The following is a 27,795-nucleotide window of genomic DNA, read 5'->3' on the forward strand; positions in this document are numbered from 1 at the left end:
CCCCTCTTGCCTGGACCAGAGAGGACAGCTCCCTCTGCCCCTCCCCTGTGCACCAGGCCATCTTTGCCCTGGCACCTGACCCCAGTGTCCCTTTAGCCATCCCAAATGACTTCTGTTCCCAAGGGAAACATGACCAGTTTTCTTGCCTCAGTGCCTTGTTCGATGCTGTTCCCTCTGCCTGGAGGACTTTGGTTTTCAGTTTTTTACCCTCTAACTTCTTTTCCTGAAGACTTGGCTCGAGCATCACCTCTTCCAGGAAGCCCTCCCTGACTGCCCCTACCGCAATTGCTGCCCTGTTCGCACTCTACTAGGAGCGCCCATCTCTTCCTGCTAGAAGGTTGGGGACCAGGTCGTCTTGTTCACTGCTGCAAGCCAGGCCTTGCACACAGTTGTTCAGATGCTCAGTCGTTTCCGACTCTTTGTGACCCCGTGGACTGCAGCCCGCCAGGCTTCTCTGTCCACGGGATTTTCTAGGCAAGACTACTGGAGTGGGTTGCCATTTTCTTCAAAGTGGGGACTCAATAAATATTTGTTGAAGAAATACATGAAATCTTGTTCCTATTTCCATTTCAGTATGAAGCAGACCGGTTCTCAATCTTCTTGCCGGCCTTGGGAAGAAACATTTGTTAACTGTTCAACAGCACCTTTAAGCTTTTAGCCAATCTAGCCAGATCCTGGAAGCCTCAAACACCCAGAACACAAACCCTTTCCTGGAGGGAGATGTCCCTGCCCCTCGCCTCTTGATCGGCCGTCTGAGGGTCTCTGAGGCTGTAGCGCCTAAAGGTGCGGGATGCCTCTGAGGCTTCCTCCCACCTGTACCTCGTTGGGACGTGAGAATCACCTGCAGGCCCGAACCTCCTCCTTGACCAGGTCAATCAGCATCTGGGGCGGGGCTTGGTGAGTGGGCAGTGCAAAGTGCACCACGTGATTCCAAGAGCCGTCGACATTGGTCAGGAACCAGCCGTGGGGCGGGACCAAACGCCCCCCAAACATGTGCCACCTGCTGAGGGCATTTAAGGCCGACCAGCAGGCTGGAGACTGCGGCTCCCTACCAGGTGAGTGATGGGTGGCTGGAGGCTTGTCTCTCTGAGTAAGGGCACCGCGACCCTAGAGGCAGTTTGGGGGTCCCTGGAGAGGTTGCTGCGGTTTTGCCCTCTGCCAAGCCGGTGGTTTGCCCCGAGGGGTGGCTCCTAGGAGGCCCAGGCAGGGCCTTTCCCTGTCGAACTTCAGCCTTGGTTGGTAGATGCTGTGCCCAGTGGCTCTTGGCTTGTTTTCAGAAGGGGTGGGAGGCGGTAGTGACTGGTGGGGGCTGCTCACCCTGCAGAGCTCGGGGGGCTGGGGGTGTGGGGTGGCAGGGTGCCTGGGGCTGGATCAACCACACAGTAGCCTGCAGACCTGTATTCTGGTGTTCCCCTCCCGGAAATACCCCTGGGAAGTTTTCACCTGCGGAACAAAGCCTTCTGCAGCCTTGGAGGTAGGTCATGGGAAGAGGCCTGGTCGCTTGCCTCCTCCTTGCTGTGACACGTGCCTTCCATCTTGGTCAGGGTGGGCCTTGGAGGGAAGCCTGGCTCTATGACTCCCTGCCTTCAGCCTGGAGTGAATGCAGAGGGGGGTGGTCCCTGGAACTGGAGACCCTCCCTCCCCCGGGGGCCCCACTCCAGCCCCCAGCAGTGCCTATTTGCTGACCTTGGAGCCAAGGTTGGCTCAGTCCTTCCTGGAGAATAAACCTCCCTCACTCCAACCCAATGCATGGTTTTCACTTAAATCCCACTTTGTTTGAAGAAGGAACTGTTATTGATGTAGATGTGAACACATCAAAAGATGTCCCCGGTACAGACAAAGTGGAGAAATGAATGTGTCGCTAACCGTGTCTGTAATCGGCTCCCCTCCTGTAGTCAGCACCTTGGGGCTCGTGCAGAGCGGCTAGGGTGCGTGGAAGGTGGTGGTGTGGGTTTTTACAGGTTAACTTGGGGGAGGAGTGGGGTTATTGGGAGCTAATGCTCTTTATGCTTCCGGAGTATTTCATTTTCTGAAGCTGTGAACATGCGTTAATTTAGAATCAGAAAAATTGTGCTTGCAGAAGCCAAGCCTGGGGTGATGAGACATATCTTAATTTAAAACGGTTCTGGGTTCACGAAAGATGCTCAGCGGCAAAGCTTGACTAAATCTATCTAGGAAAGGATAGAAAAACCCAAATGGTCTATAACGCCCCAGCCAGAGAAAGTAACTCAGTGCCATTAATTAAACATGGCCCGGGAGGGTCCCTTAGGTGGGCTTCTCCCTTCCAAGGAAGGGGTCTCATACTGTGTGGGAAGCAGCAGCACTGGCCTAAGGTTGAGGGGAGGGGTATCAGCTTATCAGCGCCCCCAAATGGGTGATGTTTGCCTAAGTAACCAGCTGGGCTTTCTCTGGATCTCAAACTTGGAGACTGGGTGAAGAAAGGTACTGACTTTGACCTCGGCCCCCTGATTCAAAGCCTCCAGCTTGGTGTTCTCCTCCTCCTGGTGAAGGATTATGGGATAGCCAGCGCTCCCGGTGCTACAGATAGCCATGGGAGGGGAAGGAAGCACGTTTGAGCTGTGAGGAGGGAAGCTCGTGAAAGCCACAAGGACTGGCTCTGCAGCTGGCTTTGCAGAACGTCCCCAGATAAAGTGGCGTGGCCACATCTGTGACTTTCAAACTGCTTTGGGGAGAGGGGAGGACTCTGATCTGAAGTCGAGCTTTATCTGCTTATGCCATCTGATATTGGCCTTCCACTCGATTTTTGTTTTCTTTCTTTTTTGGCTGCACCACACATCTTTCAGGATCCTAGTTCCTCCACCAGGGATTGAATCACAGCAGTGAAATTGCAGAGTCCTAACCACTGGGCTGCTGGGGAATCCCCATTGACAGTTGATTTGAAGGAAAGCGGTGACCATCTTAAACCTGCTACTTCCCAATTACCTTACGGCCATACCTTCTGGGACGCGGCAGAAGGATGCGTGGTTCCCATGGCAACAGTCCTAGAATGAGGCCTTGCCTTGGGTCTCCCCAGAAGGGAAAGCATTTCATCCCCGTGTACCAAACCAGCCTCCTGTGCGCATTCAGACAGCCTCACGAACTGAGCTGGCGGGGCTGCTAACAGCGAGATGCAGCAGTGAGGCGGCAACACAGAGCGTTTCAGAAGCGGCCTCTGCTATTCCCATTGCCTAAAATGTGCGCGTCCCTATGTTCCAACATCTCCCCTCCGTGTTAGGTGCCAGCCACGGTGGAGACTTGGTGTTTCCTAATCTGATTTTGTTACAGATAATCGGCTGCAAAGCTCAGTGAACCAAACCATGGCGTGGCAGTCAGACCTAGGCTGATTTCCTGGCTCTGGGGCTTAACGGCTGCGGGCGCTTTGGCAAATGGTGCCTGAGATGATTTCCCCACTTGCAAAACAGGGCTCTCTCTCCCTTGCTGTTAATGTTACTTCGTTAAATTTTTTAAAATCGTCGTACAGTTGATTCACAATGCTGCGTTAGTTCCAGGTGTACAGCGAAGTGCTTCAGTTATACATATATGCGTGCGTTCAGTCTAGGTTGTGCCTGATTCCTCGCAACCCCATGGGCTGCAGCACAACAGGCTTCCTTGTTCTTCACTATCTCCTGGAGTTGCTCAAATTCATGTTCATTGAGTCAGTGATGCTATCTAACCATCTCATCCTCTGTCGTCCCCTTCTCCTCCTGCCTTCAATCTTTCCCCGCATTCAGGTCTTTTCTAATGGGTTGGCTCTTTGCATCAGGTGGCCAAAGTATTTCCGCTTCAGTTTCAGCATCAGTCTTTTCAGTGAATATTCAGGGTTGATCTCCTTTAGGATGGACTGGTTTCATCTCCTTGCTGTCCAAGAGACTCTCAAGAGTCTTCTCCAACACCACAGTTCAGTTCTTCCTTTACTGCCATGCAGAACAGCCCTCGTTCTCTTGGACCGTAATACCAGTGTCACCAAGACTCAATTCTTGCTCAGTTCTCACTCAGAATTCCTCTTCTCTCTCCTTGGCTCTCTCCTTACTTACAGAATTCTCCAAGGTGTCTACACCATCCCATCCAAGTTGATATGTCTAAATTAGTCATTCCCACCAAAATTATTCCCAGCTGTTCTCTTCTCCAGAAGAGTCTGTTGGTTACCTTCATCCAGTTTTCTCTCTGTATAATGTAGTCCAGCCCATCCTGTATAATTAGACAGATATTCACTGCACACTTGTAAGAAAGGTCATTCCATACTGCCCTGTAGAAAGTCCAGTCTTGGCCCAATTTGAATAACCTCCTCTAATGAAGCGCTGTCTCCTTTTGTGAGCTTATTGCTCACTGCTCTCATCCAGCAGATATTATTACTGCATGCCACGCTTTGTGAAGGGCCTGAGGAATTGTACCTAAGACACTCATGGTCCCATTGTCCTTGGGAGTTTGGCGGGGAAGATGCACAAACGAGAAAATACTGGGCGATGGTAAAAGCTGTGGAGCAAATGAAACAGACTGATTGAGAAGATACTTAGCTTCTTAAATAGGAAAGAGTTGTTGGGACGAGGAGGCTGAGGCCAGCTTGTGTAGGGTGGGTATCTTGGTGAATCTGAGTTTTCTTCTGAGATCAGTGGGCATCCAGTAGAGGGTGAGGGGAAAAAAGTGGGGGAAATTACAAGGTCGGTTTCTTTCTCAATGATGGCATGCCTTTGTGTCAAGAACAGAGTGGAACACAGCAGTAGTAGAAGCAGGGAGAAGAGAGCGGAGGCAGTTGCCAGGGTGTGGGTGAGAGATGACCATGGGCTGGACCCACTGGAGGAAGCCTTCCAAAGAATTAGGAGTGGGTCATGCTTAATAAAGTCCTAAACTAACATGCCAGTGTGGAAGAAGACCGTCTCCATATTGTAGCCTGCTCGCGCTCCTCCGTGTCCTGTACATATACTCTGTACAGAAGTCCTTGGACCCAGCCACGTGGAAGGGTTCTGTGCTTTCCTTCCAGCCTACCCTAGCCAAGATAAACTTCAAGCCAAACTGTCCCCAGAAGCAGTATGTTTCCCTTACCCCTGCAACCCTGGGCTGGTCCCCTCTGAACTCCCATGACGCTCATCGCCTACTCAGCTGGTGTGTGGTGCCTGTGGATGCTGACTTCCTGAGTCTGCTCCCTGTTGTGCTGCGGGGCCTTTAAGGGCTTAGAGTCTAGATGGCTTTAACATAGTAACCACATACTGGGCCCTGAAAATCTCTTTGAAACTGTCCTACCTACAGGTGCTTTACTTCTTCCAGTCAACATGCCAACTTCGGATGCTCCGGAAGAGAGGCTGAGAAAATTTAAGTATCGGGGCAAGGATGCATCTGTGAGTATGAAGGAAAGCCTTACTCTGTCAGGGTGAGTGCGCTGGTCTGGTGGTTAAGACCCCATGCTTCCACTATAGGGATCGCAAGTTTGATCCCTGGTTGGGGAACTAAGATCCCACATACTGCACACACAGAAAGAAAAGGCATCTGGTTGAAATGCATTAAGAATAGAGTGAAGGGTGGGAGAAGATAGGGTAACCAAGCCAGTATTGCAGAGTGTTCTTTGGGGGTAAGTGCATGGATGTTCATCAGATAATCCTTTTAACTTTTCTGTATGTTTGAAAATTTCATAATAAAGTATTGAAGGTGGGGAGGATCAAGCCTCATGGACTTTGTTGGACAACTGTAGACTCAAATTAGGGTCTCCATGTGGTCTTGAAACTATTACACTTCAGACCATCAGTTTCTTCATGTATAAAACAGGGCTGATAACCTACCTCCAAGGGTCTGGGTAGAGTATGAAGTGCCTGGCATATAGATGCTTACCTGCAGCTCTGCCTGTCAAGGGGGCTCACCAAGGAGCTGAGATGTTGGAAATGCAAGTACCAACAAGCATGCCTTGTAAAAAAATAGGACTCAGGAGTGAAAGGTCTAGACTGCTTTCTCTACTGGGCTCAGCATGAGGCCTGGGCCAGGGAGTCGGTGCTGTGTGTGAATCTGACCCTCATTTAGCTTCTCTGGTCTTCACGTTTCCTGTCCAGCTCTATGTCCTATGTCTATGTATCTTGATGAGCTGACATATCAAGCTGGCTATGACTTGGGAATCTGAAAGGCAGCTGAGGATAAGAAAAGCACAAGGTCACAGTTGCCCAGTTAGGACACTATCCCGAACCAGTTTCTTTTTACTTACTCCCTTCCAACAAGTGTGGCTTGTCTGTCTTCCAAGACCACCGCAGATTAAAGGAAGCCAGTTAGAACATAGGGATGGACCTCTCTATGTGGACAGCAGGGGGAGAGGTCAGGAGATGAGAAGGGAGAAGCCGAGGGTACAGCGCCCTCCTTGGGGAAGGGCCACTTCGTGATGGGGCAGCGCAGCAACTGGCCCCTCAGGCCCCCAGTGTACCTCCGCCCTTCCAGAGAACACCACAGTGACCCCAGTTTCTTTCTTTTTCTTTTGGCTGCACCATGTGGCTTGTGGGAACCTAGCTCCCAGACCAGGGACTGAACCAGGGGCCCAGAAGTAAAATTGCTGAGCCCTAACCCCTGGATCACCAGGGAATTCCCCCGACCCTATTTTCAAGAAAGGATTAAATAGCTTCTTTAAAGAACCGCAAGTATCTCATACACACTGACTTCCTTATAATCAATATTTTAAAGTCTTCAATGATCAAGATTAGATCATCTCCCCAGGATCCTCAGTACTGTGAAGTCCGAGTTTTGCCCGCTCAAAGAAGAAAAGAATTTGTGTTTTGGTTTGCTTTTTAGAATTTCCATCTTCTTCCTCTAGTGTCCAAGTAAAACTCTTGGGATTAGACCAAGGCTTGAATGAAATATAGGCTGATACCCAGCAGTGGAAATGGTCAAGGCCATCTGGGGTCTAGGTACTCGCTTCAGGCCCCTGCCCCACCTGGGTGCCCACAGCGGGCAGGCCCAAACCTGCTTTTCGAGAACTAATTAGCACCAATGAAGATGAACTCAGATTTAGGGCAATGGGATTTCCAGTTTGTCTCTGTACCTGACAATGGGCAGACATAAACTTCCTTCACTTTGGGAGGAAGACTGACTCTCTAGAGGTGGTGTAGGAGGAAGCCAAGGAGGTGAACCGAGCTGTCTGTTGACCGGCTGTGCGATCTGAACTCTTCAGCCTGTTGCTGAAATGTGAAATCAGATGCTTTGAAGTATGTTCTGAAGACTACTTGTGGTGGCAACCTGCTCCCCGCCCCCGGCTCTGAGGGCTCCCGTTCTTTCTTTTCCTCATTAGGCGAGGCGGCAGCAGAGGATAGCAGTCAGCCTGGAGCTCCGGAAAGCCAAGAAGGATGAGCAGGCCTTGAAGAGGAGAAACATCACCGATGTCTCACTTGACCCTTCTGATCAGCAGACCAAAGGGGTACGTCGGGAACAGGGCATTTAGAGCAGTTGGGTGGAAGAGTATGTCCTTAGTAAGTTTCTCTGCCCTTAAAATGTTTGATTGAGAACTTGAAAGTTCTAACTGAGGCCCTTTAAGGAAAGGAGTAGAGAGATGATCATTAGAACTAAACTGATGTTGTCAGAAAGCTAAGTGTCGTTATCTTTGTGGCCAGAAGTCTGGGATCTAACAGGAGGTAGAGAAGGTGCTGCTTCTCAGTGAAAATTCACTTGCTTCCATTCAGCCAGAAACAGGAAATGGGGGGTCACAAAGGCTCTCTCTCAGCAGAGGCATCGAGTTACTCAACTTGTCAAGTCTTACCTTGGACTTGAATGTTGTTGTCTCTCTTCCATTCTCCATCCATCTCAACCTCCCTCAAAGCAAATCCTGGGATGACTTCCAGGCCCATATGGTAATTTCTTCTTTAAATGTTTGTGAAAGTTCACCAGTGAAACTTTCTGTGTCTGGGCTTCTCTTTGTGGAATTCTAAAAAATTAGTACCTCAATTTCTTGTTCTAGGGCTCTTCAGATTTTCTCAGTCACCTTTGGTGATTTGGATTTCTTGGAATTTATCCCTTTCATCTAGATCATTTAATTTGTTGGTGTACTGTTTATTGAGTCTATAATTTTAATTCTGTAAACTCGGTAGTTATGTCCCTAATTTTATTCCTGGGTTTAGTAACTTGAGTCTTACCTATTTTTCTCTTGGTCTGTCTAGCTAAATATTTGTCATCGATATTGCTCTTTTGAGCCAACTTTTTGTTTCATTTTTCTATTCTCTCATCCTGTTTCATTTATTTCCACTCTATTTTTTAAATATTTTCAGTTTTTCTGATTATTTTAGGGTTTTTTAATCTTTTATTTCTCATATTTTAAAGCGTGAAGATAGGTCGTGGGTTTGAGAGTTTTCTACTTTTTCAAGATAATACATGCATTTATGGCTACATATTTCCCTTTAAGCTCTGCTTTACTTGCATCTCATCAGCTTGGGTTTATTGTGTGTTTGTTTCATTCACCTCAAACTATCTTCTAATTTCCCTGTGGTTTCCCATCAGTTATTTAGGAGTGTGTTGTTTAATTTTCACAAATCTATATTTCCCAGATTTTCTTCTTCTCTTTTTCTTAAAGAGTTAATGCCTTTAAAAAATTAATTAATTTATTTTTGGCTGCACTGGGTCCCTGTTGCTGGGCTCACTTTCTCTAGTTGCGGCAAGTCGGGGCTCCTCTTTGTCGTGGTGCGCTGATTTCTCTCTGAGGTGGCTTCTCTTGCTGCAGAGCCGAGGCTCGAGGCCTGCAGGCTTCAGGAGTTCTGGTGCGCAGGCTTAGCTGCTCCATGGCACGTGGGATATTCCCAGACCAGGGTTGGAACCCATGTCCCCTGCCTCGGCAGTTGGCTTGTTAACCACTACACCCTGGCAGTCCCCCCATTTTCTATTACCTGTTTTTGCACTGTGGCTAGAGAATATACTTGGCATGATTGCAGTCTTTTCAACTTTACTGAGACATGTTTTATGGCCTAATATATGGTCTATCATGGAGAATATTCCATGCGCCCTTGAAAAAAACGTATATTGTGTTTATTGGCGTAGCTGTCTGTCGGGTCTGGTTGCTTTGTAGGGATGTTTAAGTCTTCTGTTACTTTGTTGATAGGGTATCCGGTCGTTCCACCCATTGAGTGCAGGGTTCGAAGTCTCCAGCTGGTATTGCTGAATTCTCTCTTTCTCCCTTCAGTTACGTCAGCTTTTGCTGAGCATAGTTTGGGGCTCTGTTGTTAGGGGAACATGTGTTTATAACTATTATATCTTTTAATGCATGAATTGACTGTTATTAAGGACAAAGAAGGACATCTTATAACTTTTGTCTTAAAGGTTGTTTTGTCTCATATTAGTTGTACCCACTCCAGCTCCATTTGGTTGCTATCTGCATGGTATATTGTTTTTGGTTCCTTTCCTTTCAGCTCTTTTTTGCCTTTGAATCTTATGTCTGTCTCTTGGAATTTCCTGGTGGTCCAGTGGTTAAGACTCCATACTTCCACTGCAGAGGGTACCAGTTTGATTGCTGGTCAGGAAACTAAGATCCCACATGTCAAGCAGCACAGTGCGCCCCCCCCGCCCCAAAATGTGTAATTAGTCTATTATTTGCCCCCAACTATTATCTAACCCCCTCTCACACCAAGCACCTGCTAATTTGTACCACTTCCTTGAATTGTTTTTAACAAATAACCTCCAGGAAAAAGACTTTTTTCTTTATGTGAGGTCTGAGCCCAATAAAATAGAATCTTACAAATGGGATCTCCCAGGAAACCACCAGAAGGATCAAATAATAACTCTCTGGGAATGAGGTTTTAAGGGAGAACCAACCTATTCTGCCTCCTCCAGTGCCTGCTGGGCTATTGGTTTTTAAAGCGCCCACGGAGCTGGGGGAGGAGAGGTGGGGATAAAGCAAGGCAAAATGCTGCAGTCCTCGCTGATCTTCCTGGGAGTTAGACAGTTTTCTTGAGTAAACCCATTTGAGCTTGAATAAAACAAATTGCTGCAAACTTTTGGTCAGTTTCCAGAGTTGTAGAAAAAAGTTGATTCTATTTTTCAGGTTTCTTGTTGCTTTTGTGGAAGAGCATTTTGAGGTCCTGATTCTGCCGTTTTTGCTGACATCCCTGGCACGTCCTCCTTTTCGCTGCACCGGGTCTTCAGTGCCCTGCAGGGGCTTCCTCTAGCTGTGGCGAGAGGGGGCTGCTCTCCTGCGGTGCTCGGGCTTCTCCCAGTGGAGCACGTGCCAGGCTCAGCAGTTGCGGTGCACAGGCTTAGCTGCCCCGGGGCATGTGGGATCTTCCTCAAAGTGGAGAAAAGAAAAAAGTGCCAAGTGTTAGTTTGCTCAGTCGTCCCCTACTCTTTGTGACCCTATGGACTGTAGCCTGCCAGACCCCTCTGTCCATAGAATTCTCCTAGCAAGAATACTGGAGTGGGTTGCCATTGCCTTCTCCAAGGGTTCTTCCCAGCCCAGGAATCGAACCCAGGTCTCCTGCATTGCAGGCAGATTCTTTACTATCAGCCACCAGGGAAGCCAAGATCTTCTCATAGCAGGGATTAAATCCATGTCTCCTGTCCTGGCAAGTGGCTTCTTAACCACTGGACCACCAGGGAGGTCCCACTAGCTTCCCACTAGCTTGTATGGGAGTAAAAGGCTCTGGGGACCCAAGTGATATTAGGAATTACCTCTCCCCCAGAGCATGGGAAGTGTCCCACGAATCCGTGAGACCTATGAGACCACCAAGAGTTCTTCCCTCTTCTAATACAGACCAGCATGCAGCTTGAGATGTACTGCTCAAGCCAGCTTCTTCTGATCAGGTAGATGGCGAGACTAGATTACCTTCATGGCTCCTTCTGGCAGAGACTCTGACTTGAATCTGTGTCTCCTTATACAGGTCAGCCTCACCATGCAAGAAATAATCAGTGGTGTCAATGCCTCAGATCCAGAACTATGTTTCCAGGCCACCCAAGCAGCCAGGTATCACCAAACAGACTTGAATCATTGATGGGTTCCTAGCCGGATTCCACTGGCCTCTTTGGTCTCTTGACAGTGGCAAAACACCCATACGATGTAGGAAAAAGCGAGTCCATCCAAAAGTGAGATGAAATTGCTCCTCTACACTGTCCTTGAGAACAGCTTAAGATATGCAAGTGTTGTCAGAGATGAATGGTTTCATTTAAATTGGCCTCTGCAGAAATGGCGGCTCATAGATAATAACTAAAAATGCTGCTTCATCCCCGCAAAGTGCCACAGGCTGAGCGTGAGGATCCGAAGGAGCTCTGGCCCAGCTGTTTGTCTCATTGGATAGTTAGGAATGCCGAGAACATCCATAAAGGGGCTTCTCCATTCCTGACTCACAGGATGTGTTCTTGTCTTTCTTTGCTCTCACACTGCAAAGGAAAATGCTGTCCCGGGAGAAGAACCCTCCTCTGAAGCTGATTGTGGACGCGGGACTCATCCCCAGGCTGGTGGAGCTCCTGAAGTCGTCCTTTCACCCCCGCTTGCAGTTCGAGGCAGCCTGGGCTCTGACCAACATTGCTTCAGGGGCCTCGGAGCTGACTCGCGCCGTCGTGGACGGGGGTGCCATCCAGCCCCTGGTTGAGCTCCTGTCTTCCCCTCACATGACTGTGTGTGAACAGGCCGTGTGGGCCCTCGGGAACATAGCAGGTGAGGCTCTCCCCACCGGGGAGCTAGGAAAACCGTGGGCCGGGCATGTGGCATGCCAGGGGAATTCTTTGGGGAATGCTGTAGATCAGACACTTGAATATACAAATACCTCGCAACGCTGGCAAGAGTAGAACGGGCTTCACTGAAACTCAGAGTCAAGTTCAGAGGCCAAAAACTGAAGCTGAAACGAGGTGACGTGCTGTGTTCTGAAGCTCCAGGCTGCTTCGGGACCTCTGCCAAGACTGGGATCTTCCAGCCTCAGGGCTTAGTGGCTTCAGGAACAAAAGACAAATCTCTGTTGACAGTGCTCACGGAAGCTGGGGATATTCTGACAGACCCTTACATCACCCAGGACCGTGAAAGAATTCTACCTTCAGTGAAAGCTGCCCAGGGAACACACACAAGTGTTTGCTCAGTGCAGGGGAAAATGCTCCCCCTGAAAGCACGATCCTAAGATCGGCCTCATGGATTTAGGACTGGATGCTGTACTCCCTGCGTGGCCCGAGAAAGCACAAGCTGGGGATGAGGGCTGCTGGGGTGGAAAATCCAGGATCCCAGGCTGAATATAAATGTGATGTCTCTTGAGGGGAAAAACTCAACTGGGCCCCTCAGGGTTTTGACAAATTAAGATCAACCAAATATTAGCAATTTCGAGTTCAGAGAGTCAACAGTCCTCCACGACCGCATCAGCAGAAACAGTGTGATTAGACCTCCAAGGACTTCGCGTGATGGGATTAGCAAACAGAATATAAAATAAGTCTGCTTTTTAAACGCTCACAGAAGTAAAGCATCTATTACAGAGATTTCATCTCTCATTTTGCTCGGGGCAGTAAGGAACAGGCAAAATCGGGTGATGTAGTGTAGCGTAGCTTATGCCTTGCCCGGTGGTTGAAGGGCTGAGGTGTCTAGGGTCTAAAGTTGATCATCTACCCTGAGTAGCAGATAGCTGTTGGCTAGCATCTATCTGTCTCCCAGACTTTGTTTTGAGTTGCATTTGGGAGTTGCCAAAGCCTTCTGGGAAGACAGTTTGGTCTCTAGTGGCCTTTGTCTCCCAAGAACCATGCTGTGAAATGCCGCCAACATTTAGAGCGCACTTCCCCAGGTCCGGTTGGCTGGCTCCTTGATGAGACCATCATCTCCCAGAGACTACGCTTCTAGCAATCCCTGCTGTGTGGTAGCTGTTTTCTACATCAGACCATCTACTCGACCAATGTGTTGGAGACCCAGGGGTCTAGTTCATGGTTATCCTATCTGCTTGCCCAACCCAGGAATGAGTTTTGGCTTCTCACCCTTTGCAGAGCCTTTTGAAGAATTTGTCACCCACCCCAGGACTCTCTCTGTTCCCTCTTAGAGTGTTGTGTTCTTATCTATTTGTAGGTGATGGACCAGAATTCAGAGACAATGTTATCGCAAGTGATGCCATTCCACATCTGCTGACCCTGGTTTCGTCAAACATACCAGTTGAGTGTCTTTTTGATGAAGTTCACTAGCTCGGTATACAAGTTCCCAAAGTTGGGAAATGGGGAGTGTGCTTCCAAACCAATGCTAGGCCATGTGGTCGGCCCGGCCCCTTGCAACAGCGATGATGAACAAGGCCTCAGACTGGGTATCACTTTGGGGACAGGCTGATTCACATTTGTCCTCAAGGTAGTACTGATCTTTCTTCGGAGTAGGGGTGGAGGGTGGAAGAGATCCATTGGAAGTTTTTCTAAACTTACAATCCTGCAAAAGTAGATGACTGAGCTCTCTATTCGAGGGGCACAGAAAGAATTAGTGGCTCACCAGTACTGCTCCTGGGTGATAAAAGAGGGTCTAGGTTTGAAGCTTAGAGTCCACGTGGGTTGCCGTGGCAACGGTAGAGGACTGCCTGGCTTAGGAATGAAATTCGGGTTCTAGATTTGCCTTAAACAAAAATGAGGAGGCTGCTTCTGAATGCCAAGGGAGGGACTTCCGTGGCAGTCCAGTGGCTGAGACTCATCGTCCCCAATGCAGGGTAGCTGGGTTTGATCCCTGTTTGGGGAACTGGAGCCCACATGCTGCAGTAAAGATCTCACCTCCAGCAACTTCAAGCTGGCATGGCCAAATAGAGAGAGACAGATAAGTCTATTTAAAAAATAAGGAGCCACATGCCCTGCCCTCAAGGCGAGAGAGAACCTGATACGCTGAGCTGGAAAAAGGCTGGCATGACGAAGGGAGCTTGCAAGCAGAGAACAGTGCAGGACGGATGGCAGGAGGGGCGGGGGACTTAGACGTCAGTCCGGGGGGCAAAAGGAAGCCTCTGGAGGATGTCACGGCAGGAAGGGAAGCGACCTGACCTTCCGGAAAGACCCCCTGGCTGCCGTCATAGGATTAGAGCTGAGGGAGATGGAGAGACACATGGTCCTGGCTTGCTGCTGTGATGGGCACAGAAGGGGGAGGCAGGAAGAAGTGAGGATTGCCCCCAGGTTTCAGGTTAGGTTGTTTAGAGGACCCTCCTTTTAGAGATGCGGGGAGGGTAAAGGGGAGAAGGAATCGGGGCCTTAGTTGTACGTATTAAGTTGAAGCCAGTGAGAGGCACTGTTGCAGCAACACTGGGAAGGTAGCTGCGCTTATCCGTCTAGATGGCGCGTACATATGTGTCAGCCAGCTGGGCGGGGTCAGCCAGAGCAGAGTTCAGCCAAGTCTAAACTGGCCAGCTGCTTGCTTTTTTATGAATGAATGAATTTTTTATTCTTGGCTGTGCTGGGTGTTCGTTGCTTTGCGAGGGCTTTCTCTACTTGCAGCGAGTAGGGGCTGCTCTCTAGTTTAAAACAACAAACCACAACATAAAAACAAAGCTCCTTCTCTGCACCCCTCCAGGGCTTATCGCCTAGAACAAATTCCTGTTTGAAGCTCAAACGCTTTGGTTCCTACGGGTCAATACTATTGATCGAGGATGGCCGGGACACGTTGCCGTGGGCATGTTTCCTTCTTCCTACCCAGTGCTAGCGGCAGTCTCCTCGTTACAGGTCCCGTTCCTGCGCAACATCGCCTGGACCCTGTCCAACCTGTGCCGGAACAAGAACCCGTACCCCTCTGACCACGCGGTGAAGCAGATGCTGCCCGTCCTCTTCTACCTCCTGGGGCACCCAGACAGAGAGGTCCTCTCGGACACCTGCTGGGCCCTGTCCTACCTCACTGATGGCTGCGATGTGCGCATTGGCCAGGTGGTGGACACCGGGGTCCTGCCCAGGCTGGTTGAGCTTATGTGCAGCTCAGAACTCAACATCTTGGTAAGTGTGCTGGGTCCCATTGGTCTCTGTAGGGGCCTTCAGGTTAGAGTTCATGGGTCATCATCACTTGAGCGGGTTCTCTTCTTCCTCACCCCCCAGTCTTTCCCTGTTGGTATTCACCCTTTACCTGGAACAAAGCTGGTCCTCTGCGTTTCCCTGGTCTCTGCTACTCTGTAACCAAAGATCTGAATCAGCTTTGATCCAAAATCGTGGGGGTTTTCAATGACTTACTTTCTCTTAATCTGATAGCTAGAAAAGATAGAGAAGCGCCAGTGAAAATCGCCTATAATCCCTCCACCTAGTGAAGTAATCTGTTTTGAGAATTTTTTTTCATGTGGTCCATTGTTAGTCTTTACTGAGTTCGTTACAATATTTGGTTTTATATTTTGGATCTTTGGCCGCAAGGGATCGAACCCACACCCCCTGGACTGCTAGGAAAGTCCCTAGTGAGCTAGTCTTTTATGAGCTTTCCTTCTCCTGGTCTCTGCATGTAGATGTTAATAAGCTGGGGTATGTGTGTGCACATTTTACTGTAAAGCTCGTAACATTTGATTTTCTTACTCAAGTATAAAAGTTTCCCCTTATCCTCTCCCCGGGTGGTTCCCTTAGCCTACGTTAGGTATAGGTGGAAAGTAAGTAAAGCCAACATCAAACACGTGACTCTGTGACATACGTCACTTGCATAAAGTGCTTCCCTGGACGTGAGTTTGAAGCACGGATACCCCTTCTGATTTCTATAATATCGTGTATTACGCGGTCTTTGCGATCATCCATTCAGAGATGAGCGTATCATTGCTCAGAAGTCAAGGCTAGTTTGGGGAAAGTGCTGAGGGCATGAAGGTGTGAAGACATCTTCTAGAAGTCGTTTATCATGGGGGCTTGGGGCTCAAATGCAGCAGACTGGCAAGGCTGTGTGCGGCCTATGGCACTACTTACACCTCTCACTGGAGTGGCAGATACCTAGTGTGATAGGTTAGGAAGATTCTAGAACTGTTGGTGGGCTGTCACCATGGTACAGAGAAACCAGAATAAGCCCACAGTCGACCCTCCTGGGCTCCCTAGGTGGCTCAGCGGTAAAGAATCCACCTGCAATGCAGGAGCTACAGGAGACTCGTGTTTGATCCCTGGGTCGGGAAGATCCCCTGGAGGAGGAAATGGCAACCCACTCCAGTATTCTTACCTGGAGAATCCCATGGACAGAGGAGCCTGGTGGGCTACAGTCCAGGGGGGCCACAAAGAGTTGAACACGACTGAGCTACTGACTGTGCACACACGCACCCATGACCCTCCTAGGAAGGTTGTCTCGAGTCCAAACACAGACCCGTCGTGCTAAGTCACGTCAGTCGTGTCCGACTCTGTGCGACCCCATAGACGGCGGCCCACCAGGCTCCCGTCCCTGGGATTCTCCAGGCAAGCATACTGGAGTGGGTTGCCACTTCCTTCTCCAGTGCATGAAAGTGAAAAGTGAAAGTGAAGGTGCTCAGTCCTGTCCAACTCTTCTCGACCCCATGGACTGCAGCCCACCAGGCTCCTCGGTCCATGGGATTTCCCAGGCAAGAGTACTGGAGTGGGGTGCCATTGCCTTCTCCGAGACCCATCCTAGGGACCTTCAAAGGTACTGAGAGGATCTTCATGAATACATCCCCAAAATGCCGTTGGGACTTCATTAGCTCTAATTTAATATGCAAAGGAAGTTTGATATTTATGCCCGATACAAATTCAGTAGAGATTATTACATTATAAAGATGACCATCAGTTTAGCAACTTTCCCAACAAAAGGACGTGAAAAGGACAGCACTGTTCGGGAAATGTATCACTTGACCTCTGACCCACTTGAGCTGAAACTACTGGGAGGCTGACGAGCACCTTTAAACTACGTAAACAGCCATGGACGCACCGAGTCGATGAGGATCATGGGTATAATCAGTATTCACAGGCTTCTGGAAAACCGTCCGAACAGTACGACAAACGTTTGGGAGGGCATGGAGTTGGGTGCGATGGTTATCTTCCACGATGGCAAACTTGCAATATTGGTTACACTTCTCACCTTGGTCCCCCAGACCCCCTCTCTCCGCACCGTGGGCAACATTGTCACAGGAACGGACCACCAGACCCAGCTGGCCCTGGATGCGGGCATATTGGGAGTGCTGCCCCAGCTCCTGACGCATCCCCGCTCCTCCATCCAGAAGGAGGCAGCCTGGGCCCTGAGCAACGTGGCTGCTGGGCCCCGCCAACACATCCAGCAGCTAATCGCCTGTGGCGCCCTGCCTCCTTTGGTGGCCGTGTTAAAAAACGTGAGTGGCCTACGCGGCATCCCTGACAAAAGGCTACTTTGCATTGGGCTATGTGTTCAACTCCTTTAGGTGCTCAGATGTAGACTGAGAAGCAAAATTAATTGAGATCATGACAGATCTACAAAACATTAGTTTCCTAACTCTCCCTGAAAGAACAAGAGGGGCATGCCACTTTGGACAGCCCATCAAAAATTTAGAAGACTGAACAAGTCAATGAAAAGGTGATCCCGCAGCTCAAATATCCAGAAAAATACTGAGCCGGTAAATACTGGCTAATCTCTAGGGTTAAAAAAGTGTGCCACCTACTTTCCTTGGCAAAAATGGGAGGAGATTTGGTTTCATTTTGTTTTAGGAGGAAAAACATATTGGGTTATAGTGATGTTATACACTGAGGGCGCGCCTTTTCAGTATAAAAATCCCATTGATGACAGTGTAAATCTAGACATACCAGGAGAAATATACTAAAGCTTCCTTCTTCCTCCCGATTGCCACTTCCTTTCCCCAAGACAACTGCTACCATCAGCATTTCTTTTTGTCACCTTTTAGTGGATGAGCTATGTTTAAACCATCAGCTTGGGAAACAGGTCAGGAGTGGTGACCTCGGGTTGGGGAGGGAGGCTAATCTCAGGCTGACTGGTGGGTCCCCAGCTGTGCATTAGGTATGGAAAGCTAAGCCAGGAGTGCTGCCCAAACCATGGCATCTTCCAGACTGTCAGATGCTTCCTGTCCTGTGTCCTACCCAGAGTCTGTACCGATTCTAATCAGAAGCATCTAGTTGGAAATCAAGGAGTGATCTTTTTTCAAACCTTGCCTTTTGAACTATGACTTGCTTGCAGCCATGTTATTTTAGTGGTTTTTTTTTTTGCTTTGGTTTAAACTGAGGTCACAGTTTCCCCCAGCCGTAAAGTGGGACTAACCCCTCCTGTAAGTGGATAGAAGGATGCCTGAGAAATGAATTCCATCTCTGAGCCAACTGCTTCTTTTTGTTTTTGCTCTGTTTGTTTGGCTGCATGGGCTCGTCTCTAGTTGTGGCGTGCGGGGCCACTTCAGCTGCAGCACGAGGGCCTCTCACTGTGGTGTTCTCATTTTGTGGTTATTGCGGAGCACAGGCTCTCAGGTGCGTGGAATTCGGCAGTTGTGGCTCACGGGCTCAGTAGCTGTGGTGCTCAGCTTTAGTGCTCCTTGACACGTAGACTCCTCCTGGACCAGGGCTCAAACCTGTGTCCCCTGCTTTGGCAGGCAGACTCTTTGCCACTGAGCCAGCAGGGAAACCCCAAAGTGCTTTTTGTAAATGACAGGGATGCATTGAGTGCGATTTCAGTGGCTTTCCTGTGTCCTCACTGGGTGGTGTGCTCAGCTCTGGAGCTTCTTGTGCAAAGTTTTACTGGGGCAGAAAGACTAGAAATGTAGACATGAGTCACTATAATCTTAAAACCCCAGGTGTCGTTCCTAATCGGTACTGTTCACCTGTATTGGTTGATGTTGATTCTCTTTTTCCTATAACCTGACGCAAGGAAATGAGTCTGTCTGAATGTAGAACCTCCCTCGAAGACCCTACATGAATCTGCCTTCCTTCCTTCTTGGCTTCTCAAAGATGGTGTCTTCTGTTAAAAAACTAGAGGCCGGTTACCAAGGGACTCAGTGTAAATTGCACAGAGTCCTGGGAATAGGTAGCCCAGTGTCCCTAGGAATTTAACCACATCTGTATCCCTGTATTTAAATTCTTTAGAATCTGTAAAGAATAGAAATGTTCTTTTTGTGCAGGGAGAGTTTAAAGTCCAGAAAGAGGCTGTCTGGACGGTGGCTAACTTCACAACCGGGGGCTCCGTGGACCAGTTGATCCAGCTTGTCCAGGCTGGAGTCTTGGAGCCACTCATAAATCTCCTCACCATCCCAGACAACAAAATGGTTATCATCATACTCGACATTCTCTTTTTCATCCTCCAGGTGAGCTGTTCTGAGCAGGTTGGTTTCTAAATAACAGTCTCTGCATTAAGACATTTCATTTGGTTCTAAAAACCTAACTAGGATTCTCTTTTTTTCTCCGCTTCCACACCCACCCACCCCCCACCGCCCTCTGTCCACACATCCAATGGATAGCAAGACAAGAGGCCTTTCAATGAAGGTCCACCATCTTTCTTTTCCCACAGAAGTGTCTGGGTGGCCTGCATTGTTTTAGATGCTCAGGAAACGACAAAGCAAAGTCCTTGTCCCTTAGGGTTTATATATTAGGGGGGTGAGGAGCAGATGCATCGAGTAGAGAGCTGCCAGTAGAATATATCTGATGGAGGGGTAGTTACTGATGGCTCAGAGTGGGGAGGGCATGGTGACCTCTTAGATGCAATAGTTTGGAGAAACTTCACTGAGGAAGAAGGTTTGAATAAAGGCCTGAAAGAAGTGAGTGAGTCTTGTGGGCACCTGGGAAAGTGGTCTCTCAGTGAAGGAGACCTTAAAAAGCAAGGATGGGGGTGTGGCCAGAGAGAAGCAAAGGGTGGAAGGTCCTGGGAGACAGGCTCATGTTATCCAGGGGCCAGAGCACGGACGGTCTGTGAGAGAAGGTGGACTTAATCTGAGTGAGATAGAGAAACCAACCAAAGGTTTGAAGCAAGGAAGAAACAGTCAGTGAGTCAGATGGCTGGTTCTTCTAGAAGATGAAACAATATACTTGGAGAAAGCAGCAGGATGTTAGCAAGGATAGACCTTGAGGGACCGTACTAGAGTTCCTTTCCGTTTAGCTGCGTGGCTGGGAAAATGGACTACAAAGCCTTGAGATAATTCTAGAGAAGTCTTGTTTCTGAAATAAAGGTGAGTTAAGCCAATATTTATATACTATCTGTGTCAGGTGTATACTGAACAACAAATTACCCCTCTGGTGGCTTAAAACAAACATTGTCTCACGCAGTTTCTGGGTTTAGGGATCTGAAGCAGCTTAGATCTGAGGCAGATGGTTCTAGCTCAGGGTCTTAGAAGTTCAAGATGGAAATGAGGATGCAGTCTCATCTGAAGGCTTGATGGAGGCTGAAGAATCAGCTTCCACAAAGACTCACTTACCTGCCTAGAAAGTTCTTCTTACCACATGGGTTGCCTGGGACTGCTTGAGTGCCCTTCCATCGTGGCTGCTGGCTTCCCCTGCAGCAAGCTATCTTCCATCTTCCAGCAAGGTGGAAGCCCCAGTGTCTCATATGACTTAGGAAGGAGGTCATTTCAACAACATCCTATTGGTTACACAGATGACCCTATTTCAGCATGGGAGGGGCTACACAAGGGAATGAATATCTTGGAGGCAGGGATCATCTCAGGCCATCTTAGAGTCTGGCTTTATTCATTTGGTGAAGGTCTTTTTTATGTGACTAAGCCATTTGAAAAGGTTCAAAGTAACACCAGAGGACTCCTTTAAAAAGCTCACTTAAAGTACTCTTTTCATGCAACTGTCCCAGAAAGAACTGACCCCAGTCAAAAACAGATTGGAAACAGCCCAATTAGACACTAAAACTTGGAGCAAATCACAGATATAGAGTAGAGACTTGGCAGCCAGTAGGCAAAGTAGCAAAGCTGACTCACTGGAAAAAGACCCTGGTGCTGGGAAAGATGGAAGGCAAAAGGAGAAGGGGACGGCTGAGTATTAGATGGTTAGATAGCATCCCTGACTCAGTGGACATGAATCCCTCCAAACTCTGAGAAACAGTGAAGGGCGGGGGAGCCTGGTGTGCTGCAGCCCATAGGGTCGCAGAGAGCTGGACAGGACTTAATGACTGGAAACCAGTAACAAGGCAAAGTTGGGCATCATGCGCGAGAGCACACTTGGAGCTGCAGAAATTTGTTCATCTCATTCATTTGAATTAACCGCTTGGGATCTGTTTCTTGGGAAGAGTCTGGGCACATCCCATCTGGAGGACCAGTGAAGCCCCTGTATCCAGTGGGGGCCGATGGACAGTAAGAAAGATCAGGATAAGATAGGAGAAGCTTCAGGTGGGCAGCAGAGTACGGTTGAGGTTCTCTGAAGTAACTTGGAGGCCATCTGCTGTTCTGTCCAAGTCCAGAATTCTCCAGGGCTCCTCCTGCTCTGGGTCATCGCCCACTTCCCAGTTTTCTTAGAGACTAACCTAGGACATTGGTTCCTGCCTCTGTTTCTTTTACTCAAAGTCAAGAGCTCACTCTGGACGTACAGAGAGGACTAGAAGGTATCAAGACTCAGACAAAAGTGCAGGCTCTCATCAGATAAATTATGGCCTAACCAATATTTCATTTGATCCACAGGAAGTTTTGTGTGTGTGTGTGTGTTTATTACTGTTCACACAATAGCCAGCAGAGTCCTACACGATAACAAAGTTGTTTCTTTCTCTCTCTGTGCTTCCCTCAAAGATACTTAGGTGAACTACTCCTTTCCTTGAAGAGATGTGGGTTCGATCCCTGGGTTGGGAAGATCCCCTGGTGAAGGAAATGGCACCCCACTCCAGTATTCTTGCCTGGAAAATTCTATGGACAGAGGAGCCTAGCAGGCGCTACAGTCCCTGGGGTTGCAAAGAATCGGACACAACTGAGCGTACACTGTAGTGTGTGATTTCCTCTCGATACGCAAGACTTATTCCCTCAGAGCTTTGTCCTTGCCCTTCCTTCTCTAGGGGATGCCATTATTCTGTGATAGACCCTGGTACTGTGCTGTTCATTAAGAACTGGGTACTTCCCAAGCCTTTTGTGCGCATCTTCTATAACTTAAAACCTCTGACCACTTACTCTATTGTCCTGTCTGTTTTTATTTTTTATTTTTATTGAAGTATAGCTGATTGACATTGTGTTCATTTCTGCTGTATAGCAAAATGATTCAGTTATACCCGTATATACACCCTTTTTTATGTTCTTTCCCATCATGGTTTATCCCAGAATATTAACTTTCTGTTCTATAACAATTCTTGTCTCCCCTGATAGTGTGAGTTGTGAAAAGGCTTTCTCTACGTCCCACCTTTATTGATAGTTTCGTGGCCCTTGCCCATAGTGTACATACGAATGTTGAGTGAGTGAATGCCCATGGATGAGAAATCCAGTGATCACCTCTGGATTCAATCCAGTCCCATCACGTGTTTCCAGGGACCTCCCTAGCTTCCATGTGTGGCTTCTGTTACCGAGGTCTCCTGCCTGACCTCTCAAGGCTTTCCAGGGAGCACAGGGCCAGAACACTGCATTTATGTAGCATCACCTGAATGTTCTTTTCTCTGTTTTGAAAACAACCTCCATTAATTAGAAGGGGTGTGCTTAGTCACTCGGTTGTGTCCGACTCTTTGCCACCCCATGGACTGTAACGCGCCAGGCTCCTCTGTCCATGGGGATTCTCCAGGCAACGATACTGGAGTGAGTTGCCATGCCCTCCTCCAGGGGATCTTCCCAACGGGATCAAACCCAGGTATCCCGCATTGCAGGTGGATTCTTTACATCTGAGCCACCAGAGAAGCCCAGTTAGAAAGGGGATACCTACAAAATAGTGTTTAGCCCTGTGTGTATGGATGATGGCATATTCAGAAAAAAAAAATACTGCATTTTGTGCAATGAAGACAAACCTCAATAGATACATGACAGTTTCCCCCTAATGAGAGGAAGACAATGCAATTTTAATTCAATCTGGGAAAACAACACTGCAGCAGCCCACTGGGCGGCTTTGGTCTGATTCCACTGAGGTAAAGCCCCACGTCCTAAGGGCTTCGGTCCAGAGTCTCGCTCTTATATGGCCTGCAGGCAGCGGAGAAGATTTCTCAGAAGGAAAACATGTGTCTGCTGATAGAAGGACTCGGTGGGCTTGATAGAATTGAGGCTCTGCAGCTTCACGAGAACCATCAGGTCGCCCTGACTGCGCTGAACATTATCGAGAGACACTTCTCCGAGGTAAGTGCCCAGACCTCCTGTGCAGGTGATCACCTGGCCCGTACCTGGGCTGTTCCTAGGAAGCTGGTGATGGACAGGCAGGCTCCTTCCATGACTCGGCCCTGAGTTTCTTCCCTTCCGTGTTATGGGGGCCACCTTTGAGTGGCAGCTTCTTGGTCCTAGGAAGCTTCCAGACCCCTTTAATCTCACTGATGCTTGTCCTACCTCCTCTGGTGTAGAATCTCACTCTTTTTTTTTTTGTTATTTTTCCCTACTTGCCTCTCTGGGGGAGGGAAAGGAAAGGAGTATGATGTTAAAGTGACTTTGTACTAAGAAATTCAAACAACGAAGGGAGGCCAGCTTTTGAACAACCATTTTGCTCTTTACTTGTATTTTGTCTCTTTCTGGGCTTCCCTGATGGCTCAGTGGTAAAGAAGGCACCTGCCAATGCGGGAGGTGTAGGTTCACTCCCTGGGTCAGGAGGATCCCCTGGAGGAGGAAATGGCAGCCCTCTCTAGTAATCTTGCCTGGAAAACTCCATGGACCGAGGAGCTTGGTGGGCTACAGTCCATGGGGTTGCAAGAGAGTCAGACACGACTTAGCAGTTGAACAACAGCAACAACAAATTGTCTCTTTCCAGAATAGGGTGTTTGGGAATGAACTCTATGATAAAGGCTCCTAAGTTTCCTGTAGGAGCAGGGAATCATGATCAGATAGCATTCGATACCTTTAAAGACTTTTTATTGTAGGAAAACACATGTAACATAAATTGACTGTTTCAATCATTTTTAAGTGTCTGGTTCACTGGCATTAAGTACATTTCACATTGTCGTACGGCCACCATCACCAACCATCTCCAGAACTTTTCCAAACTGAAACTCTGTCCCCATTAAACAGTTATTACCCTCTGCCCCCACCAGGCTCTGGAAACCACCATCTCATATTCCACCTCTGAATTTAAGTACTAAGCACCTCGTAAGCGGAATCGCACAGTATTTGTCCTTTTCTGACCGATTTGTTTCGCTTAGCACAATGTCTTCAAAGTTCATCCCTGTTGTAGAATGTATCAAAGTTTCCTCCTCTAAGCCTAAAAAATATGCCATCGTATGTATATACTGCATTTTATCTAGCCATCCATGGCTGGACACTTGGGTTATCCTTTCATCTATTATAAATAATGTTGCTATGAATATGGGAGTACAGATATGTTGGAATTCCTCCTTTTATTTCTTTGGGCCAGAAGTGGGATTGTTGAATCATATGGTAATTTTGGTTTTTTTATTTTTTATTTTTGAGGAACCACCATATTGTTATCCATAGCGGATGTACCATTTTACATCAACACACACACTTTCCCATTTTTTTTTAACATCTTCATCAATACTTGTTTTCTGTGGTTTTTAAATTTCTTTTTGCTGTTACTTTTTTTTGTGAAAACTATTTTCTTTGTACTTTTGTTTTATCATAGGCATTTTAATGTGTATGAAGTAGTATCCCATTGCTTTTTTCTCCCAGTTTTATTGAGATGTGATTGACACAGAGAACTGTGTAAGTTTAAGGTGTCCAGCATAATGATTTGAAGTCTATACATCCTGAAATGATTAGGACAATTAGTTTAGTGAACATCCGTAATCTCACAGATATGAAATAGAAGAAAAAAATTTGTTTCCTTGTGGTGAGAACTCTTAGGATTTACTCTCTTAACAACTTTCATATATAACATACAGCAGTGTTAGCTACATTACTCATGTTTATTATCCTTATCTATATGTATTATACTCATTATAATTATACTTATTTATCTTATAATGGGAAGTTTATGCCTTAAGACTACCTGCATCCAATTCCCCTCCCCCCTCACTCCCACCTCTGGTTACCACGAATCTGATCTCTTTTTCTATGAGTTTGTTTTTGAAGGATAATTAACCTACAACACTGTGTTAGTACCTGCTACATGAAATAGCGATTTGATATTCCTATACATTTTTAAATGTATGGAAATCAGAAAAAGTCTAATTCCCTTCTGTTGCCTTACAGAGATAACACAAAGTCATTGACTATATTCCCCACACTGTATATTTCCTACCCATGGCTCATTTATAGTTTGTACCTCTTAATCTCCCTCACCTATTTCTTTCATCCCCCTCAGGCAGTCACGTGTTTGTTCTCTCTACCCGTGACTGTTTCTGTTTTGTAGATCCCATATATAAGTGAAGCCGTAGGGTATTTGTGTTTGTCTGACGTCAGTTAGCACAGTACCCTCCAGGTCCCTCCATGTTGCCACAGATTACGAGATTAGGTGCTTTTTATGGCTGAGTAATGTTCTGCATCCATTCCTCTATGGATGGGCATTTAGGCTGCGCCCATATCTTGGCTATTATAAATACTGCTGCAGTGAACTCAGGGTGCATGGGTCTTTCAGACTATTGTTCAGTCACTAAGTCGTGTCTGACCCTTTGTGACCCCATGGACTGCAGCGTGCCAGTCTCCTCTGTCCTCCACTATCTCTCAGAGTTTGCTCAAATTCCTGACCAGTGAGTCGGTGATGTTATCCAACCATCTCATTCTCTGTCACCCCCATCTCCTCCTACCCCCAATCTTTCCAGCGTCAGGGTCTTTTCCAATGAGTTGGCTCTACGCATCAGGTGGCCCAAGTGTTGGAGCTTCAGCTTCAGCATCAGTCCTTCCTTTCCTTTGGCTATATATCCAGGAGTGGAATTGCTGTATCATATGGTAGTTCTACTTTTGAATTTTTTTTTTTTTGAGGAACCTCCATGCTGTTTTCCACAGTGGCTGCACCAATTTATATTCCCACAGATATTGCACAAGGGTTCCCTTTTCTCCAGATCCTCACCAACACTTTTTGTTTGTGCTTTTGATAAGTCACTGTGACAGATATAAGGTGATATCTCACTGTGGTTTTGACTTGCATTTCCTTGATGATTAGATGTTGAGCATCTTTTCACGTGCCCATTGACCATCTGTATGTCTCGTCTGGGAAGACAAGTCTATTCAAGTCTTTGACCCACTCGTATTCAAGTTTTAATGTTGAGTTGTTTGAGTTCTTTGTGTATGTTGGATATTAACCCTGTAACAGATATAGCATTTGCAAATATCTTTTCCCATCCAGGAGGCAGCCCTTTTCATTTTGTTGGCTGGTTGTTTCCTTTGCTACACGAAAGCTTTTTCGTTTGCTATAGTCCCATTTGTTTATTATTTTTGCTTTCGTTTCCCTTGCCTGAGGAGACCTATCAAAAAAACATGTTACTGAGATTGATGTCAAGCAGCATGCTGTCTGTTTTCTTCTAGAAATTTTATGGTTTCAGCTCTTTTAAGTCTTTAATCCGTTTTGAGTCTAGTTTTGCACATGGTGTGAAAAAGTTGTCCAGTTTGATTCTTTGGTGTGTAGCTGTCCGGTTTTCCCAACACCATTTATTGAAGAGGCTGTCTTATCCCCAGTGTGTGGCGTTGCCTCCTTGGTCATAGACTCACTGATGCTCTGTAGTTTTGCATTACATGTTTTTCGTTTGAGGAAGGTGAGATCAAAGTTAAGTGGCCAGGTAAACATGGGGCTAGGGGCTACACTCTGTTAAATGTCAAACTTGAATCATGAGCAAAATCCAGAGCTATACAATCAGTATGACCAGGTTAGTGGTTCTTCCTAATGAGAGGTAGCTGATTTTAGTTTGGGACCTAGAAGATGCTCTCCAAGGAGAAATGACCCGGGACAGTGATTAGCATCTTCCGGGTTAAAAGCGCCTAAGAAAACCTTATAATTGCAGTCCATGGGGTCGCTAGGAGTCAGACACAACTGAGCGACTTCACTTTCACTTTTCACTTTCATGCATTGGAGAAGGAAATGGCAAACCACTCCAGTGTTCTTGCCTGGAGAATCCCAGGGACAGGGGAGCCTGGTGGGCTGCTGTCTATGGGGTCGCACAGAGTCAGACACGACTGAAGCGACTTCGCAGCAGGAAACTCATCCTTTAAAAGGGAGATAGTTCTTGAGGAGCCCTATAAGGGCTCCCAGTTAAAGACTTCTGATCTAGAAGTAATAGCTATCTATACCTATTGTATCCTTACTCACTATAAGGTTAATGTTCTATATAGCAAACTGCTTTTGTAACAAGCCAGACACAAAAGGGCAAATACTATATGATTCCCCCTACATGAGGGACACACACTTGTCAAATTCACAGAGAGAAAGTCAAACAGTGGTTGCCAGAGGCTGGGGGCGGGGAGGGAATGCTGCCTTGTTTAAGGGGTAGAGTTTTGATTGGAAATGATAACACTCGGAGACAGATGATGGTGGTTCAAAGCAATGTGATTTGTCTACTGTGGGTGTGAATTTCTAAGCCACTGAATTGTCTGCTTCGTGGTGTAAGATGGTACATTTTATGGGATGTAGACGCACAAACTGCATTTAAGGTCCATCTGGAGAAATAGCTCAAGGCTTCTCTCCTTTGATCTCTCCTCTGGGAGAGCCTCAAGGCTGACTCAGAGCAAATTCAAATCCACAGAAGATGTGAAGGAGTCCATCATGCAGGGATAATGTGCTGAGAGCCTGAAGGTATAACAGTGTCTCTTCTTCCCCGAAGGAAGAAGAAACTGCCACAGCCTTACCAGCCCGGGACCAAGATCACAAATTCTTAAAGGACTTAACAAACACATACCACTGCTGCACAACTCCTAAACTGGGACCCAGACCCTAAGACTCACTTCTTTAAGAAAACCCCTTCCCCTTGGTGTTCCACAGGTGTAAAGCTTTTAAAAGTGAACGTTAATAAAATTTTCCACATTTTCA

The 27,795-nt window shown here is 47.4% G+C and overlaps 1 protein-coding gene across 1 annotated transcript; it reads left to right on the plus strand.

The window, feature by feature from the left end:
- The first annotated feature begins 1,015 nt into the window (after positions 1-1,015).
- On the plus strand, positions 1,016-27,795 carry KPNA7 (karyopherin subunit alpha 7). The gene is made up of 11 exons (XM_015104257.4): positions 1,016-1,055; positions 5,245-5,333; positions 7,256-7,381; positions 10,821-10,903; positions 11,325-11,593; positions 12,971-13,053; positions 14,581-14,844; positions 16,905-17,138; positions 18,903-19,085; positions 22,866-23,012; positions 27,590-27,795. The coding sequence occupies exons 2-11, from the start codon at positions 5,268-5,270 to the stop codon at positions 27,701-27,703; spliced, it is 1,569 nt and encodes a 522-aa protein (XP_014959743.4). The 5' UTR covers positions 1,016-1,055; positions 5,245-5,267; the 3' UTR covers positions 27,704-27,795.

This window comes from Ovis aries, chromosome 24 (genome assembly GCF_016772045.2).
Source record: "Ovis aries strain OAR_USU_Benz2616 breed Rambouillet chromosome 24, ARS-UI_Ramb_v3.0, whole genome shotgun sequence".
Classification (NCBI taxonomy): domain Eukaryota; kingdom Metazoa; phylum Chordata; class Mammalia; order Artiodactyla; family Bovidae; genus Ovis; species Ovis aries.

Excerpts from the sequence above, each read along its gene's own strand:
- KPNA7 (XM_015104257.4), top strand. The coding sequence starts at position 5,268 with ATGCCAACTTCGGATGCTCCGGAAGAGAGGCTGAGAAAATTTAAGTAT. Across the intron at positions 10,904-11,324 it reads CAGGCCACCCAAGCAGCCAG|GAAAATGCTGTCCCGGGAGA; the intron begins GTATCACCAAAC and ends CACACTGCAAAG. Across the intron at positions 19,086-22,865 it reads TTCTCTTTTTCATCCTCCAG|GCAGCGGAGAAGATTTCTCA; the intron begins GTGAGCTGTTCT and ends TATGGCCTGCAG.